This window comes from Eptatretus burgeri, chromosome 4, assembly GCF_056783735.1.
Source record: "Eptatretus burgeri isolate ZD-2024b chromosome 4, Ebu_testis_v1, whole genome shotgun sequence".
Taxonomy (NCBI): domain Eukaryota; kingdom Metazoa; phylum Chordata; class Myxini; order Myxiniformes; family Myxinidae; genus Eptatretus; species Eptatretus burgeri.
The window spans coordinates 43,192,215-43,210,770 of NC_140964.1; the positions used below are offsets into that span (position 1 = coordinate 43,192,215).

The 18,556-nt window shown below is 40.2% G+C and overlaps 1 protein-coding gene across 5 annotated transcripts in view; it reads right to left on the reverse strand.

The window, feature by feature from the left end:
* Window positions 1-18,556, reverse strand: part of LOC147027913 (uncharacterized) — a 75,720-nt gene that overhangs the window by 2,765 nt on the left and 54,399 nt on the right. For 2 of the 5 annotated variants that reach the window (XM_085877721.1, XM_085877722.1), the window contains exons 9-11: window positions 13,369-13,458; window positions 13,097-13,249; window positions 45-141 (exon numbers count right to left, since the gene is read on the reverse strand). In XM_085877721.1, the coding sequence (XP_085733847.1) occupies window positions 13,215-13,249; window positions 13,369-13,458 (125 nt within the window). In that variant the 3' untranslated portion in view covers window positions 45-141; window positions 13,097-13,214. Of the gene's footprint in view, window positions 1-44; window positions 142-13,085; window positions 13,250-13,368; window positions 13,459-18,556 lie in introns of those variants that run through there. The other 3 variants (XM_085877724.1, XM_085877725.1, XM_085877723.1) reach the window with 2 other exon arrangements.

Sequence of the window (18,556 nt, forward strand, 5' to 3'; positions counted from 1 at the left end):
AGCTCTCAGTGAAAGTGACGTAGTACAGGCTCAAAGAAACTTACTTTTAATACCAAGCTCCATGACTTTGGCTTGGGCAGTTTTTGGTCTCAGGCCCCGTGACTGCAGACACTGTGAGAAAGTTTCGAGGTCAGTCATGACCTGTGGGAGAAACAGAACCACACTCACAAAACAAAGGTTCCATACGTCTTATTGCCCAATGTTCTTCAACATCACAATTATCACCACCCAGGTCTAAATGTACATGGGGAATTCTGTGAAGGAGATAGGGGACAGACCCCTCCTACGCAGATACATAAGTCTGTGCGGCCATACCGTGCAGCTGGAATGTGAGCTGAAAAGGATAACGACTGCACCTTTCCAGTGAGGAAGGGTTTCCCTGCCTCACCGACAGGACAGCGCTCCACACCAAAGCTAAAAGCCAAAAAGGTGTTGCCTGTTCTACAACCAACAGCTACGAGGTTCCAGATGAATCACAGAAGATTAAATGAACAGAGCTGGATCTTAGAGGAGAAGGAAATCATTCTCCACTGCAAAGTGTATTCTGTACATGAAGCATGGGAGATTAGTGGTGAAGGAGAAAGATTCATGAACCAATTGAGATGAACAAAGATGGTAGCCAAGGTCAAAAGAGTTCCACAAAAAAAATTCACTGCAAAGACACTTGATCCAGGAAAGAATAAAGGAAATACCTGAGAAAGCAATCGAAGACATGAAATGGATGAATCAAGAAGAGCGAGTCAGTATAAAAAAGAAAATCTGGGCAAATAAGGAAAAATGGTTGTTATGATTGGCAATGGAATATGCCAGATGAAAAGGCATGAGGAAAGAAAGTGCAAACACCTGGGAACAGATAATCCAAAGACTATGCCCTGATAAAGGTCATTTTAATAAGGCAACACAAAACAACGAAAAATAATATCCTCAAACAGAAAATATTCACAGAGGAGAAACTAAGAATAAGAGATGAACAAATTGATGAGGCAATAAGAAATGACTGGTCACCAATAAATGGCGACCTAACACCAATGCCACAATGGAATGACGAGACACGTTTGGGATGAGATTCTCAGAGTTCAAACTACCAAAGAAAAGGAATAGACAACAGAACTATTGGTACTACACAGAAAATACAACAAGAGAGGAAAACAGAAACAGATGAGATTTCAAATTTAATCACAACAAGAAAATCAGAGATTGCAGACCTTCGCCAGGACTCGTTTTCTGTGGTGTTTGTGTAGTTTTGTGTGGTGTATTTTGTGTGGCGTTTGTGTACTGGTGTAACGTAATTAATGAGACATAATTAGAAGTGCCACGTTATAATTGCTGGCAGTGATGACAGCTTCAGCCATTGCAAAGACGATTTTTAAAGATAACAAAAACAAAACAAAATGGCTGCCGAATCACGTGACCGATGACATCATCAAAAAAATTGTGGACCATTTTATCCTGATGACCCTCAAATTTTCATACTGATCGGATGTAGTATTCTACATATGCAATTATGACATCATAACGAAGGCACCTGTGACGTCATAAAAAAACACTCATTCCTCATGAGGAGTACTTACTATGTGCCAAGTTTCAATTTTTTCCTTGGTGCCAATTTCAGAGATAGAAGTCCAAAGTTTTCCGTTTTCCAACAAGGCTGCCACACCACGTGACCAACATCATGATTATCATTAAAACATTCTACATGAAAAGTCGTACCAATGATGAAATTCGTCTCAATCCGACAAGCGGTTGCGGAGAAAACCCATGAAAGTTCTGTGTGGACAAACAAACAATGAAAAAACGTTGTGCAGAGCATGATACTTGCAAAAACCAGAAAATAAATTTGACCTCAAAAATAATTGGTGGTTGACTTCAGTGACCTGATATGCAAATCCTCTTCAAATTTCAAGTCAATGGGATGAAAATTGAGGATTTTAGAAATCTCACCTAAGTTGTTGTCCTTTGGCCTATGTTGACCTTTTGGTCCATGTTGACCTGAAAAAATTGTCTGTTTGAATTCAATGACCTGAAATATAAATCCTCTTCAAATTTCAAGTCAATCGGATGAAAATTGAGGATTTTAGAAATATCACCCGAGTTGACCTTTTGGCTGATGTTGACTTCAAAAATAATTGGTGGTTGAATTTACTAAGCTGATATGAAAATCCTTTTCACATTTCTAGTCAACTGGATGAAAATTGAGGATTTTAGAAATTTGAAAAGTTTGTTGACCTTTGGCCTATGGTTACACCTTTTGACCTCACAAGCAATGGGCTTCTTGCTTTTGAGAAACTCTACCACGTGGTAAAATTTCATGAAGATCGGTTTGGAATTGTGACCTGTAGGCGATAAACAGACAGGCAGACAGAATAACAAAATCGACTGACCAATATACTTGAAAAATCTTCGATTTTGCAAGTAACAAACGGACCCAAATGCAATACCCTCTCCTTCGGCGAGAGTAATAACAGAAACAGAAAAAGGGCAACAGATTGGAGAATTGAGTAAAAAAACAAAACTGAAAACTCCACAACAGGACCAGAGAATGACAAAAGCAAATGGTGCAGCAGCACCCCTCGAGAAAGATCAACTCGAAGTGACTAATTCAGATCAAATGGCACCTTTGCAAACAACACAAAAGAGCAACAAGGATAGATCAAAATGAGGAGAATAATGAAGAGCAGAATGAACTTGGACACTTGGTAGAGCACATACCTCCACCACTCAATAGCTGATCCAGTTGAACATATCGAGGCCAAGGAATTTTTTGAAATATCATGCTGGATATCGTTTTTGGCCCCATCTCTCATTGGTGAAGAATCACTTTACAAAGCAAAAATGATGGTATCCGGATCTTCACCAAAATCGAATCAATTCTTCCTTGTCACAAACTCAGCCTGCCCAAGTTTTCTCCGAATCCGTCCACAGCTTTTTGAGATATTGTGATATATATTGCTATAGCCCAATCTCTCAATGGTGAAGAATCACTTAAAACATAGGCGCAATACCCCTGGGCACTCACCTGGTCACGGCTGGATAAAATAACCAGGGAACAACGCTGGTAGACATGGATGACCCACAAAATATGTAATGGACAAGAAAGTAAATACCTATGGATTTTTTTTTTCATACGATGAACAAACTTTGGTACATCACGGATAATAAGTGTTGTGGACTAGTTTCATCAAACTGTGTGTGTGGTTTCAGAGAAGAAAGCAAATACATATTTTGGGGACAACCCCTAAGTAGAATCCCTTCGACTCAAATTGTTTTAATGTCGTGAACAAACTTTAGTGCATCACGGGTGATGAAAGCGGTGGTCACGTTTTGTGTCATTTAGAAAGAACGTCATCACGGTCACGTTCTGAGAAGAAAGCAAATACCTCTTTTAGGGGGCAACCCCACCCCTCCCAACCCCATTGACACACATAGACCGCAATTTATTTTCATGGTGTGAACAATCTTTCGTACATCATGGATGATGAAGGTTGTGGTCAAGCTTCATTGAAATTGTGTGCGTAGTTTTGGAGAAGAAAGCAAATACCTCTTTTGGGAGGAAACCCCCCCCCATCGACCCCCATAAACCTCGAATTTTTTTTTTATGTCATGAACAAAAGTTGGTACATCATTGGTGATGAAGGTGGTGGATAAGTTTCATCGGAATTGCAGGTGTCGTTTCTGAGAAGAAATCAAACACCTCTTTGGGCTGGTGGGGCAACCCCCTCATAAACTCCCTCTGTAGACCCTCTCAGACCCCGATTTTTTTTAATGCCCTGAAAAAACTTTGGAACATCATAGGTGATAAAGGTTGTGGTCAAGTTTCCTCAGAATTGCACATGTACTTTCTGAGATGAAAGCAAGTACTTATTTTTGGGGGGGGGGGGGGGCAACCTTGTAGACTCCCTTCGGGCCTGATTTTCTTTTAATGCCATGAACAAACTTTACTACAAACACAGTGAAGAACATTGTGTCAAGTTTCATCGAAATTGAATGTGTAGTTTCAGAGAAGAAGTTGAAAGTATTTATGGACTGACGGACGACATTCCATTCCATCAGCTTCCCGGAACAACGTTCCAGGTGAGCTAAAAAGGAGGGCCGAGAAAAATTTTGGAAAGGTATACTTGAACACCAAAAAGAACACAAGGAAGCAGATTGGATATGACACTTGAAAAAGAAAAGGCAACATCTACAGCAAATGCACCCAATGATAATTATTGAAGAAAAATGAGAAAACATCTCGCAAAAGCACCAAACTTCAAATGCCCAGGCCTGGATGGGATTCCAAACTCCTGGCTGAAGCAACTACATGCTCTCCAACCTCACTATGTTTGAGCATTTAACAAACTCATCCAAGGGGAACAGCCAATGGATGAATGGTTCACAGAAGGCAACACTTTTAATTCTGACATCTGGAGAAACCCATCCACCCAATAAATACAGACCAATAACATGCCTCCCAACAACAAACAAACTTTTAACAGGTATAATCACCGATGCAATTTACGACCACTTCATTCATCAAGGAGCTTTAGAGGCAGAGCAGAAAGGATGTAAGAGAGGATGCTATGGAGCAATAGACCATTTATTGTTAAACAAAACCATACTCAAAAACTGCAATATCTGACAAACCAAGTTATCCTTGACAAACCACAGCCTGGATAGATTACAAAAAAAGCCTTTGATAGTGTCCCACATTCATGGATTATAAAATGCATACAAGTGTACAAAATTTACCCCCAAATAGTCTCACTAATTGAAAAAGCAATGAAACTCTGGAATACAATGCTGATACCACTTTACTTGGAGGGAAAGATTGAAATCCGAGGAGTAAAGATATGATGTGGTATCTTACAAGGTGACAGCCTTTGCCCCCTCCTGTTTTGTCTCGCTCTGGACCCACCGAGTAACCTCATCAATCAACAAGAACACGGATACAATCTGACATGCAACAGAAAAATGACCAAATAAACAAGGAAGGTAACACATCTACTGCACATGGATGATCTAAAACTCTTCACACCAAATGATAAGAAATTGGCAGATCAACTGAAACTAGTTAAGCAGTACTTGGAGGACATCTGAATGGAGTTTGATCTTGACAAATGTGCCAAATGCACATTTGTACAAAGAAAAACAAAAAGAACAGACAAGATCTCAATCGATCAAAGTACATACAGGAACTAGAAAATGACGCATCCGATAAATATCTCAGTATAGAAGAAGGCCCCCAGGTACAATACAAAAAATGCATAAAATAATCATCAAAGAGTACCTACGCAGAAGATGACCAATTCTGAAGTCATCCCTCTCTTCAAGAAACAAAACCAAAGCTATAAACCAACTTGCAGTGCTGGTATTCCAATATAGCTGTACAATTATAAACTGGCCACAATTGGAGATCAACAATTTAGACACCAAAACAAGGAAGCTTCTAATATAACTATTAATAAGATATTCCACACAAACCAATGCATACCGAGGTTGTACTTACTGAGACGAGAAGTCGGAGGTGGTCTGATGGAGCTCAACCAAGTGCACAGAACATCGTGTGCAGGAGTATGTGAAAAGCTCAACAGACTATCGGATGAGATTTGTACACAAGGAAGAAAACAACAAACCAGAAAAGGGATCCTTTATCCATTTTGCAACAAACTTCCAAAAACAGGTGCAAATGATGGATACCACACATAGTGGGACAACTTAGCATGACAATTGTGCATTTTGTGAGGAAAGCACCAAATTTGGCACACTCGTAGCCTAACATATTATGAACAGATTTGGATATTGGGCCATCTCAAATTTTGTGATGGCAGTGGAAAATGGCTGCCACAGCCATCAGCAGCTGAATTTGAGATGGCCCAATATCCAAATCTGTTCATAATATGTTAGGCTACTAGTGTGCCAAATTTGGTGCTTTCCTCACAAAATGCACAATTGTTATGCTATATTTAGCTAAGTTGCCACACTAACAGGAAAACAAATCAGAAACAAAAACAGCCCTAATGATTGCAAAAAAAGAAAAGGAAAACTACAAAAATAAACAGCAGATATACTCTGACAAATGGGAGAATGACAAAAGAGCAGAATTTTTTTTTAAAGAGCTTGACAAGACAGGGATTGACAAGAAAGGCTCATTGGAATGACAAAGAAGAGGTTAAATTAATTGGGATAGAGAACAAATCATCATAAATACTCAAGACCAAGGACATTACACTAATTCCTTTAAGAAAATGGTGGGATTGAGCCAATCACACAAATGCAGTTTTGTGGGAGGAGGAGGAGGAGGAGGAGATTGGGACCACACTCTGTGCAGAGCGTTGGTGCTACTTTAGCAGTCTCCTTGGATATTGGGCACAATCCTGGACGGGTCACCACTCCGATACAGGATACCAGCAAGCTGGTACTCATTTTTCCGACCTCGGAAGGATGACAGGCCGAGTTAACCCCACCTGGTGTTAATTCAACAGCTGAGTGGGATTTGAACACAGGACCTGAGGATCCAAAGACCACCACCCGAACCATTAAGCCAACACCAGGCATAGCCGACACCAGGCATATATGGGGTATAAACAGAAAGTACCAGTCATCTCCTTTCACAATGTAAAAAAAACTCATGTTGGAACAGCTGTACACAGAAAGACATGACAGCATCTGAAGAGTAATCCACTGGCACATCAGCAAACATTTCAACATCCCAGTCCCAAAACAATCATGGAAACACAAACCAGAGCCGATCCTTGAAAATGAACATATAATGCTCGCACATGACAATATGATCCCATCAAGTGTGGACATTGCTAACAAAGCATTGCGTCCAGACATTGTGCTTAAACACAAAAAGGAAAAGTAGGAATTGTTGACTGAGGTTTCAGTTTCCAATGACTTTGGACTAAATGCTACAAAAATCAGGAAAATGACCAAATACCAGGATCTGGAAAATGAGGTCAAGATGACTTGGAAATTTAAGAAAGCTGAAATTATACCAGTGATAGTTGGAATGACAGGATAGTTGGAGTGACAGGAATGATAAAGAAAACCCTTACTGAGTACTTAAAAATAATTCTGGGGAATATCACCACAAACCAGCTACAAGTGGAGCCTGTGAGAGGTTCAGTGAAGATTTTAAAAGGAGCCGTTGGAACGAGGCCAAGAGATTGAAGTTTCACAGTTTGGTTCATGAATCATGATCCTTTACCAAAAAATAGAAGGTGAGATTTTGAGTTCTGGGAGAACTTCCTCCCACCTCCGGAAACCCAAATGGACATAACAACCAATGGGAGATATGGTTCTCACAATAATCCAATACAAGCAAAATCAAACAAAACACCCCACAATATGTACATCTAGATTCGAGATGGTGAGCCACAACACAAGTCCCAGGACACAGTTTTTAGCTGCTTATACACGAATACACACGTGAAACGACGTGGACTAGCCAAGGAGATTTATTTCCAACGTGTATGTGTGGTATGAAATTACCTCAATCAAATTTTCCCAACCGTTGGATTGGCAGGTCCTCGCCAAAACTTATGCGGCCACGGCGCAGTCCTGACCTGACCACTTGTGACAATGCTCTGTGGGATGCGTCAAAGCTAAGGTCGCAGACCATCGTATGACATCTGTTGATGAACTGAAACAACGCATTCAGGAAGCATTTGGCACCATAACACATCACATGGTATTTTGCGTCGGTTTTCACACTACATGTGGAGAAAAATTATCTTGTTCCGTGACAATGGCATATGTCATACAGATGCACTTGATGTCTAAGGAGGTATTGGAAGTGTTGTATTCCTGTAATATTTTATTGTTACTCCTGTTATTATGTATTTCTGTTATTACTGTAATATGTTATTACTCATGGGGATTATGGCTGACCCTGGGAGATGGTATAAACAAATCTTGTATAAGCAGCTAAAACGGTGTCCTGAGACTTGCGACTCACCCTGTAGGTACAAAAATACATTTATACATTTGCTTACAATTATAGGTAGGCCTTCATGTAAAGTGAAATACAGTACATTCATTGGCATGTCTTGGACTATTGCTTGGACACATCTCGCATTGTGCTTTGGTGTCCAACATGAAGAGTTAATTCTCCCATAACTCTGATGAACTCCCTCTTTCATCTTTGCACAAATAATTTCAAGTATAACTCCCCTCCCAACCCCTCACCCCCAAGGGTTAAATCAGAGAGTGCACATTAAATGTCAGAAAACTTCTTTGTGACATTTCTTAAAAATTTGGACTCCAATGTTTTGTTGTTTTATCCTGCCATTTGTCAAATTCAATGCATATGCACAGGGTGGGTGTGGGTGAGCTATGTGTACAGGTAGGAACAAATGTTTTTTTTCATATTTCTCCTTTCTTTACGGGAGCGAGGTTCATGGAAGAGCAAGAACGGACAGTGGGACAAACATCAAGTCAATGAACAAGCAGGAAAAGAGGAGAGGGAGGAAATGATGAAACATTGAAACTTGCAAGTAAAATGGTTGAGATGGGAAAGGTTAATGGGGTAATAAAGATCATGGGTCAGAAAAGGGGATGACAAGAGACGGCAGAGTCCTGCTTGCTTGAAGTCCTGGAAGAAAGGGTAAGGCAGAACAGCCACTGGAAGCTGGTTTCATAGACAGAAGTGAGGATTAAAATAGTTGAAGTGCACAGTCAGCTTGTATTTTGTAAGTTTAAGCAGTCAGGGTTTACGGAAAGAACTTGTGCATCCTGAAGTTGCAGGGGAGGGTCTAAAAAGGAAGAAGGAAGAAAGGAGAAAGAGAGAGAAAGAGAGATATTGGAGAATAGACGGAAGAAAACAGAAAGATCACACGACCTGCCTGTGATGCAAGAGCAACAGACCTTGTGCTTCAACCTCATCACGGGATATTCCAATACTTTTGAGAGCTTTATGTTCTCCAGAATCCAGGAGAGACAGTGATGCTGGGGCACCAGAGACCAGAGAAGTGAAACGTTATGGGGAGAGCAATTGATTGATTGGGAGGGAATCCATACTGATAATCAGATATCTGATTGTTTGAAAACAAGAAAGATTTGACATTGGAAACAACATGATGGATTCCATGACTTTGGTGGCAAATGGAAGCAAGTTCATTGACCTACATTTGGTTGGGTCTTTTTGAACTCTTCTTGTGGAAGGAAGTGATGTTTGCTGACTTACAGGGAGAGGGGAGGCAGTCAATAAAGGACAACCTGAATATTGCAGATAAAGGGTTAGCAAGAATGTCAGACCAGGATTTGAGAGCATGGGCATTGATGCCATCTGGGATGTCGCCGAAGCAGGGTTAAGGTTGGACAGAACTTTCTCGACAGAGTTGAGTAGGCAGTGGGTATGTTGGGGTAAAATGGTGACAGAATGCGATGGTTTGGACTTGGTAACCAGATTTTTGACAGAGGGCAGATTGTAATCACTGCCAGTTAGCCTGTGTGAAAAGTCAGATTCTTTGGCATTGGGTTGCTCTCCAACAACTGGCCAATAAATATGAGCTTTGATCAGAAAATGGGCAGAGGAGCCAAGTGGGGCAGAGAAGGAACAGGAGAGGTTGGATGGAAAGTTAGCCATTACTAGGTCCAGGAGAGAGGACATGCAGCTGCAGAAACCTGGTTTGGGAAGTTTACAGATTGAGTAAGACCCTCAGAAGGTCTTAACTGCAAAGCCATGGCTGGCTTTTCAAAAGCTGACACCAGCCATATGGTATGATGGCATTTTAAGTAACTACAGCTGAGGAAAAGAGTTGGAAATGAATTATTAAGAGTATATCCGGTAGCAGAATACTGTATAAGAATGTATTTTTCAATATACCTGCGATATCTGCTTTGTTGGTGGCAGGCTTGTTGGGGTTGTTGGAGTTTCACGTGCTGCCATTGGGGTTGGTGACTTTGTTTCTGGAGTGTGTCCTTTAGTTGATGGAGTTTCGTGGGAGGATCTGGATAAAGAATGAGGTTTAAAGTAGATGCACGGAGAAGTTTGGATAGCTTCCTTCTTCTTCCTCTCGTACAATTCTTTGTAGCAATGCACTGCATCATCCAATGCACGGCCAGCATGCAGGCTGCGCTCCATGTTCGGGTCATCTTCCATCATGATTTCTTTTGCGTGATCAATATAGCAGAACATTTCTGCCAGTCTTTTGGTCGTAAAGTGCTTAGAGGATGGTGTGGAAATTTCCGCCTCTTCTTGTTGCTCTCTTGCCCTTTGTTGTTCCAGTTGTATTAGATCCTTTTTTTTTTTTTTTTTTTTTTTTTTTTTTGTATACCTTGGTCGAGGCTCGTATGAGAGCTAACACACAACTCACAGCAAGGAGGCATGAGACAAGAGGGGTGGGAGTGGAAGGGACAAAACATTGGGGAACAGACACAGGTGAATTGTGGAAGGGAGAGGGATGGGGATGGGACGGGGAACATGGCGAGGAGAAGATGGACATTACAGGGACTTTCAGGAAGGAAAGCAGGAGAATTGAAGGAAGTGGGCTTGGGTGGATTATCGGGGGTAGAAAAGATCGAGGATTTGGATGGGGGAAGATAAGAGGTGGTGGTGAACAGCTGTTTTGAAAGCCTGGAGGGAAGAATGGGAAAGAATAGAGTGAGGAAGTTTATTCCAAAGGCGGGAAAAAGAGGAATGAAAGAGTGAAGATGAGCAGTGATTCGTGATTTTGGTAGTTTTACCAGAAGGGGGTTGTTGGCGGACCTTGAGCGCCCTGTGGAAATGTGGTTGGGACAAATCGCAGAGAGAGCAGGGGGGCAAGGCTGGAGAGGAGTCGGTAGAAGACAGAAAGACCACCGACCAACCTGCGGTGATTGAGTGAGAGGCCCAAAGACTCAGCTTCATTGCGGGAGATGCCAATGATCTTAAAAGCCCTGGTTTCGACAGCGTGAAGTCGAGAAAGGTGGGAGGCAGGAGCACCAGCCCAGAGGGGAGAGCAGTACTCCATCAGGCTACGGACAAAAGCTTTGTAAGTAGTCAGGAGCTCAAGAGGGCCGAGGAAGGACTTAGCACGACGGAGGATTCCCAGTCGGCGACTGGCTTTTGAGGCAAGGTTGGAAATGTGACTTTCCCAGGAAAGGTCATGGCAGATAGTGAGACCCAGAAGCTTGAAAGAAAAGACTTCTTCCAGAGGATTGTTGAGAAAGTGGATGGGGGGTTTTGTAAACGGTCCTTTCGAAGAGACATAGTGAGAGTGTGAGATTTGTGTGGATTGAAAGACATGTTCCACGTGTTGGACCAGTTTGTGATTTTATCCAGATCTGCAGTGAGCGAAGAAGCTGCTGCTTGCCGGTCTGAGGGATGACAGATGGTACGGCAGAGGGTGGAGTCATCGGCAAAGAGAAATAGAGGATTTTCCAGAGAGTCCGAGAGATCATTGATGAAAACCAGAAAAAGAACAGGGCCCAGAACGCTACCTTGAGGAACTCCAGCCTGCACAGGAAGAGGGGATGAAAGAACTCCATTTAGGGCCACACGTTGACTGCGACAGGAGAGGAAGTCTGCGAGCCATGAGTGGAGATGGCCTTGAATACCATGGGAAGAGAGTTTGGTGAGTAGGGCAGGGTGCCAGACTGTGTCAAAAGCACGTGATATGTCCAGGGATACGGCTCGGATTTCCTGTCTGGCATTGAGGACCTCCATCCATTGATGGGAGAGCAGTAGCAGCATATCCAGGGTAGAGTGACCTGGTCTGAAACCAAATTGATGATTGGAAATCAAGCCATTGGAGAAGAGGAAGGATTTCATGTCTGAAGCAATCCTGGTTACTCAAGTCCTCCCCATGAGACTCCAGCAGCTCCACCACATCATCAAGATCTACTTCATCAAAACCTGCCTCCTTTGCCAGCCCCATAATCTCTGGATGAATCTCAGGCACGTTGACAAAGCCACGGAAATCATGGACACACTCAGGCCACAGCTTCCTCCACACGCCATTCATATTGGCCTGAGTCACTTCATCCCAGGAGGCGGCGATGTTGTCCACAGCCTTCTTGATTGTGTAGCCTTTCCATAACTCCCTTAACGTTGGCTTGTCCTTCCTGTCCGTCTCACTGACTAAATGCGCCATCGTTCGTCGAAGATAGTACGTCTTCAACATTGCTATCACACCCTGATCCATGGGTTGCAACAACGATGGTGTATTCGGTGGCAAAAATATGACACGTACGTTGTCAGTCAATTCTTGGGTGTTGGGTGGATGACCAGGGGCGTTGTCAACAATCAACAAGGCTTTGTCGTCCAGGTTGTTTTTCGCACAATATCCTGTAACAAAGGAGGAGAAGTATGAGGTAATCCAATCTTGAAAAAGCAGCCCAGTCATCCAGGCTTTGGGATTGGATCGCCATATCACAGGGAGATTGACCTTTGAATATCCCTTCAGGGCTCTCGGATTTTCTGAGTGGTACACCAAAAGAGGCTTGAGCTTAGCGTCACCCTCGGCGTTGCCTCCTAGCAGCAGGGTGAGGCGATCCTTCGCCGCTTTGATTCCTGAAGCAACTTTTTCCTCCGTTGAAATATATGTACGTGATGGCATTTTTTTCCAGTAAAGCCCAGTCTCGTCCACATTAAAAACCTGCTTGGGAGAGTAGCCACCTTCACTGATAATTTTCTTCAAATCCTCTGGGAAGCTGCCTGCTGCCTCGGTGTCCACACTCGCTCCCTCACCACTCACATGAATATTATGGAGATTCATATGCCGCTTGAATCGTTGAAACCAACCGTGGCTCGCCTTGAAAGTTTCTTGAGCACGAGATGTTCCCTCACCTCCCTCTCGTTCTTTTAAGTCCCGCCACAGCGACTGTGCTTTCGCTTGAATTATGGTCAAACTCAACGCCACGTGGCATTGAGTTTGGTCCTCTATCCAAACATTTAAGAGTCTCTCCATATTTTCCATCACCGAATCTCTTCCTCGACTAATTTTAGTCGCACTTAAATGGGTCACACTTTCTGCACTCGCCTTGATTTTATCTGCATTCTTGAGAATGGTTCGTACAGTCGATGGAGCTAGGCCTTGCGCACGACAAATATCCACCGAACGCTCGCCATGCTCATACCTTTTCACCACATCTAATTTCACAGCTAAAGTAATAGATTGGCGAGACCTCTTACCACGAGTGCTTGATGGAGTAGATACAGGTCGTTTTCCACTCATACTGTAGGGTTGAGAGAATGTATTTTTTTTTCTTCCAAAAGTACTCACAACGAAAGTTACTGCACCTTATACCACTCAATTATAGTGCAGTCCAAAGTACAGTACAACACCTGCAGATAAAATATTAAAAAACAAACAAACGTTAAATGGCACACACGACCGATTTAAATGGATGTCAATTTCCAATCAAATAGTACTGTATTATATATTTATATATTGATACCCTTACCCTTTACAATGGAATAACGACCTTCCATCATCCTCGAGAGTACAGATGATTCCACTTCCTTCTCACAGCCGCACTGCACATACGCTACCCCTTCAGACGACAAAAAGAATGCGGATCAGCGAAAATATGTAGCTTATAGTGAAAAGTGTTCGTTAATCCATTCATTGCATATCAGTGAAAATATGTGGCTTATAGTGAAAAGTGTTCGTTAATCCATTCATTGTATATCAGTGAAAATATGTGGCTTATAGTGAAAAGTGTTCGTTAATCCATTCATTGCATATCAGTGAAAATATGTGGCTTATCAGTGAAAAGTGTTCGTTAATCCATTCATTACATATCATTGAAAATATGTGGCTTATCAGTGAAAAGTGTTCGTTAATCCATTCATTGCATATCAGTGAAAAGTGTTCATTAATCCATTTGTTGCATATCAGTGAAAATATGTGGCTAATCAGTGAAAAGTGTTCGTTAATCCATTCATTGCATATCAGTGAAAAGATGTGGCTTATCAGTGAAAAGTGTTCGTTAATCCATTCATTGCATATCAGTGAAAATATGTGGCTTATAGTGAAAAGTGTTCGTTAATCCATTCATTGCATATCAGTGAAAATATGTGGCTTATAGTGAAAAGTGTTCGTTAATTCATTCATTGCATATCAGTGAAAATATGTGGCTTATAGTGAAAAGTGTTCATTAATCCATTCATTGCATATCAGTGAAAATATGTGGCTTATCAGTGAAAAGTGTTCGTTAATCCATTCATTGCATATCAGTGAAAATATGTGGCTTATCAGTGAAAAGTGTTCGTTAATCCATTCATTGCATATCAGTGAAAATATGTGGCTTATCAGTGAAAAGTGTTCATTAATCCATTCATTGCATATCAGTGAAAATATGTGGCTAATCAGTGAAAAGTGTTCGTTAATCCATTCATTGCATATGAGTGAAAATATGTGGCTTATCAGTGAAAAGTGTTCGTTAATTCATTCATTGCATATCAGTGAAAAGTGTTCGTTAATCCATTCATTGCATATCAGTGAAAATATGTGGCTTATAGTGAAAAGTGTTCGTTAATCCATTCATTGCATATCAGTGAAAATATGTGGCTTATAGTGAAAAGTGTTCGTTAATCCATTCATTGCATATCAGTGAAAATATGTGGCTTATAGTGAAAAGTGTTCGTTAATCCATTCATTGCATATCAGTGAAAATATGTGGCTTATAGTGAAAAGTGTTCGTTAATCCATTCATTGCATATCAGTGAAAATATGTGGCTTATAGTGAAAAGTGTTGGTTAATCCATTCATTGCATATCAGTGAAAATATGTGGCTTAAAGTGAAAAGTGTTCGTTAATCCATTCATTGCATATCAGTGAAAATATGTGGCTTAAAGTGAAAAGTGTTCGTGAATCCATTCATTGCATATCAGTGAAAATATGTGGCTTATCAGTGAAAAGTGTTCGTTAATCCATTCATTGCATATCAGTGAAAATATGTGGCTTATCAGTGAAAAGTGTTCATTAATCCATTCATTGCATATCAGTGAAAATATGTGGCTAATCAGTGAAAAGTGTTCGTTAATCCATTCATTGCATATGAGTGAAAATATGTGGCTTATCAGTGAAAAGTGTTCGTTAATTCATTCATTGCATATCAGTGAAAAGTGTTCGTTAATCCATTCATTGCATATCAGTGAAAATATGTGGCTTATAGTGAAAAGTGTTCGTTAATCCATTCATTGCATATCAGTGAAAATATGTGGCTTAAAGTGAAAAGTGTTCGTTAATCCATTCATTGCATATCAGTGAAAATATGTGGCTTATAGTGAAAAGTGTTCGTTAATCCATTCATTGCATATCAGTGAAAATATGTGGCTTATAGTGAAAAGTGTTCGTTAATCCATTCATTGCATATCAGTGAAAATATGTGGCTTATAGTGAAAAGTGTTGGTTAATCCATTCATTGCATATCAGTGAAAATATGTGGCTTAAAGTGAAAAGTGTTCGTTAATCCATTCATTGCATATCAGTGAAAATATGTGGCTTAAAGTGAAAAGTGTTCGTGAATCCATTCATTGCATATCAGTGAAAATATGTGGCTTATCAGTGAAAAGTGTTCGTTAATCCATTCATTGCATATCAGTGAAAATATGTGGCTTATCAGTGAAAAGTGTTCATTAATCCATTCATTGCATATCAGTGAAAATATGTGGCTAATCAGTGAAAAGTGTTCGTTAATCCATTCATTGCATATGAGTGAAAATATGTGGCTTATCAGTGAAAAGTGTTTGTTAATTCATTCATTGCATATCAGTGAAAAGTGTTCGTTAATCCATTCATTGCATATCAGTGAAAATATGTGGCTTATAGTGAAAAGTGTTCGTTAATCCATTCATTGCATATCAGTGAAAATATGTGGCTTATCAGTGAAAAGTGTTCGTTAATCCATTCATTGCATATCAGTGAAAATATGTGGCTTATCAGTGAAAAGTGTTCGTTAATCCATTCATTGCATATCAGTGAAAATATGTGGCTTATCAGTGAAAAGTGTTCATTAATCCATTCATTGCATATCAGTGAAAATATGTGGCTAATCAGTGAAAAGTGTTCGTTAATCCATTCATTGCATATGAGTGAAAATATGTGGCTTATCAGTGAAAAGTGTTCGTTAATTCATTCATTGCATATCAGTGAAAAGTGTTCGTTAATCCATTCATTGCATATCAGTGAAAATATGTGGCTTATAGTGAAAAGTGTTCGTTAATCCATTCATTGCATATCAGTGAAAATATGTGGCTTATAGTGAAAAGTGTTCGTTAATCCATTCATTGCATATCAGTGAAAATATGTGGCTTATAGTGAAAAGTGTTCGTTAATCCATTCATTGCATATCAGTGAAAATATGTGGCTTATAGTGAAAAGTGTTCGTTAATCCATTCATTGCATATCAGTGAAAATATGTGGCTTATAGTGAAAAGTGTTGGTTAATCCATTCATTGCATATCAGTGAAAATATGTGGCTTAAAGTGAAAAGTGTTCGTTAATCCATTCATTGCATATCAGTGAAAATATGTGGCTTAAAGTGAAAAGTGTTCGTGAATCCATTCATTGCATATCAGTGAAAATATGTGGCTTATCAGTGAAAAGTGTTCGTTAATCCATTCATTGCATATCAGTGAAAATATGTGGCTTATCAGTGAAAAGTGTTCATTAATCCATTCATTGCATATCAGTGAAAATATGTGGCTAATCAGTGAAAAGTGTTCGTTAATCCATTCATTGCATATGAGTGAAAATATGTGGCTTATCAGTGAAAAGTGTTCGTTAATTCATTCATTGCATATCAGTGAAAAGTGTTCGTTAATCCATTCATTGCATATCAGTGAAAATATGTGGCTTATAGTGAAAAGTGTTCGTTAATCCATTCATTGCATATCAGTGAAAATATGTGGCTTAAAGTGAAAAGTGTTCGTTAATCCATTCATTGCATATCAGTGAAAATATGTGGCTTATAGTGAAAAGTGTTCGTTAATCCATTCATTGCATATCAGTGAAAATATGTGGCTTATAGTGAAAAGTGTTCGTTAATCCATTCATTGCATATCAGTGAAAATATGTGGCTTATAGTGAAAAGTGTTGGTTAATCCATTCATTGCATATCAGTGAAAATATGTGGCTTAAAGTGAAAAGTGTTCGTTAATCCATTCATTGCATATCAGTGAAAATATGTGGCTTAAAGTGAAAAGTGTTCGTGAATCCATTCATTGCATATCAGTGAAAATATGTGGCTTATCAGTGAAAAGTGTTCGTTAATCCATTCATTGCATATCAGTGAAAATATGTGGCTTATCAGTGAAAAGTGTTCATTAATCCATTCATTGCATATCAGTGAAAATATGTGGCTAATCAGTGAAAAGTGTTCGTTAATCCATTCATTGCATATGAGTGAAAATATGTGGCTTATCAGTGAAAAGTGTTTGTTAATTCATTCATTGCATATCAGTGAAAAGTGTTCGTTAATCCATTCATTGCATATCAGTGAAAATATGTGGCTTATAGTGAAAAGTGTTCGTTAATCCATTCATTGCATATCAGTGAAAATATGTGGCTTATAGTGAAAAGTGTTCGTTAATCCATTCATTGCATATCAGTGAAAATATGTGGCTTATAGTGAAAAGTGTTCGTTAATTCATTCATTGCATATCAGTGAAAATATGTGGCTTATAGTGAAAAGTGTTCGTTAATCCATTCATTGCATATCAGTGAAAAGTGTTCGTTAATCCATTCATTGCATATCAGTGAAAATATGTGGCTTATAGTGAAAAGTGTTGGTTAATCCATTCATTGCATATCAGTGAAAATATGTGGCTTAAAGTGAAAAGTGTTCGTTAATCCATTCATTGCATATCAGTGAAAATATGTGGCTTAAAGTGAAAAGTGTTCGTGAATCCATTCATTGCATATCAGTGAAAATGTTCTTTTTGCTTTTTCTCTGCTCTTTCCTGAAAATGCTGAGCGTCAAGCAAGGAAAGAGCAAGTCCTGTTTTTAATCTTCATGGTACAAATCGCCATCAAAGCACAGACATCCTCGATCTATAGCAAATGCTCTGACCATTATTCCAGTCTGGTTTATAACATCTGGGAAGACAATTTAGGGTTACAAAATCAAAGATGCTACTTTGGGGTCAAAATTATTGGGTTTGGAGTCAAATATACAATCCCACACCCCCCAACCCCACCACGTCATTCAAAGCTCTCACTTCCCTTCCACCCAACCTCCTTTCCCACCCCCCACCCCCCCCCCCCCCACACTCTCCCTTTTCTGTTTTAAATTTGCTTTTCCTGCACTTGGAACGTGCAGATGGATTAATGAATCTCCATTCCACAGGATTAAAAAACAAAAAACAAAAAAAAACATATTCATGTCACGCAATCCCACGTCAGATCTCAACCTCGGTGAAGTGCTTGGATGGGAGAGTTGGGAGACATTCAGATCTTCTTCTTCTTTCGGCTGTTCCCGTTAGGGGTCGCCACAGCGGATCATCCGTATGATCCGCATAGTGATTTGGCACATGTTTTACGCCGGATGCCCTTCCTGACGCAACCCTGGTCACCTCTTACGACACAGGGATATGGTACACCTATTTTAACCGGGGTATACACCGGCCCAGTACACTGGTTTCGCC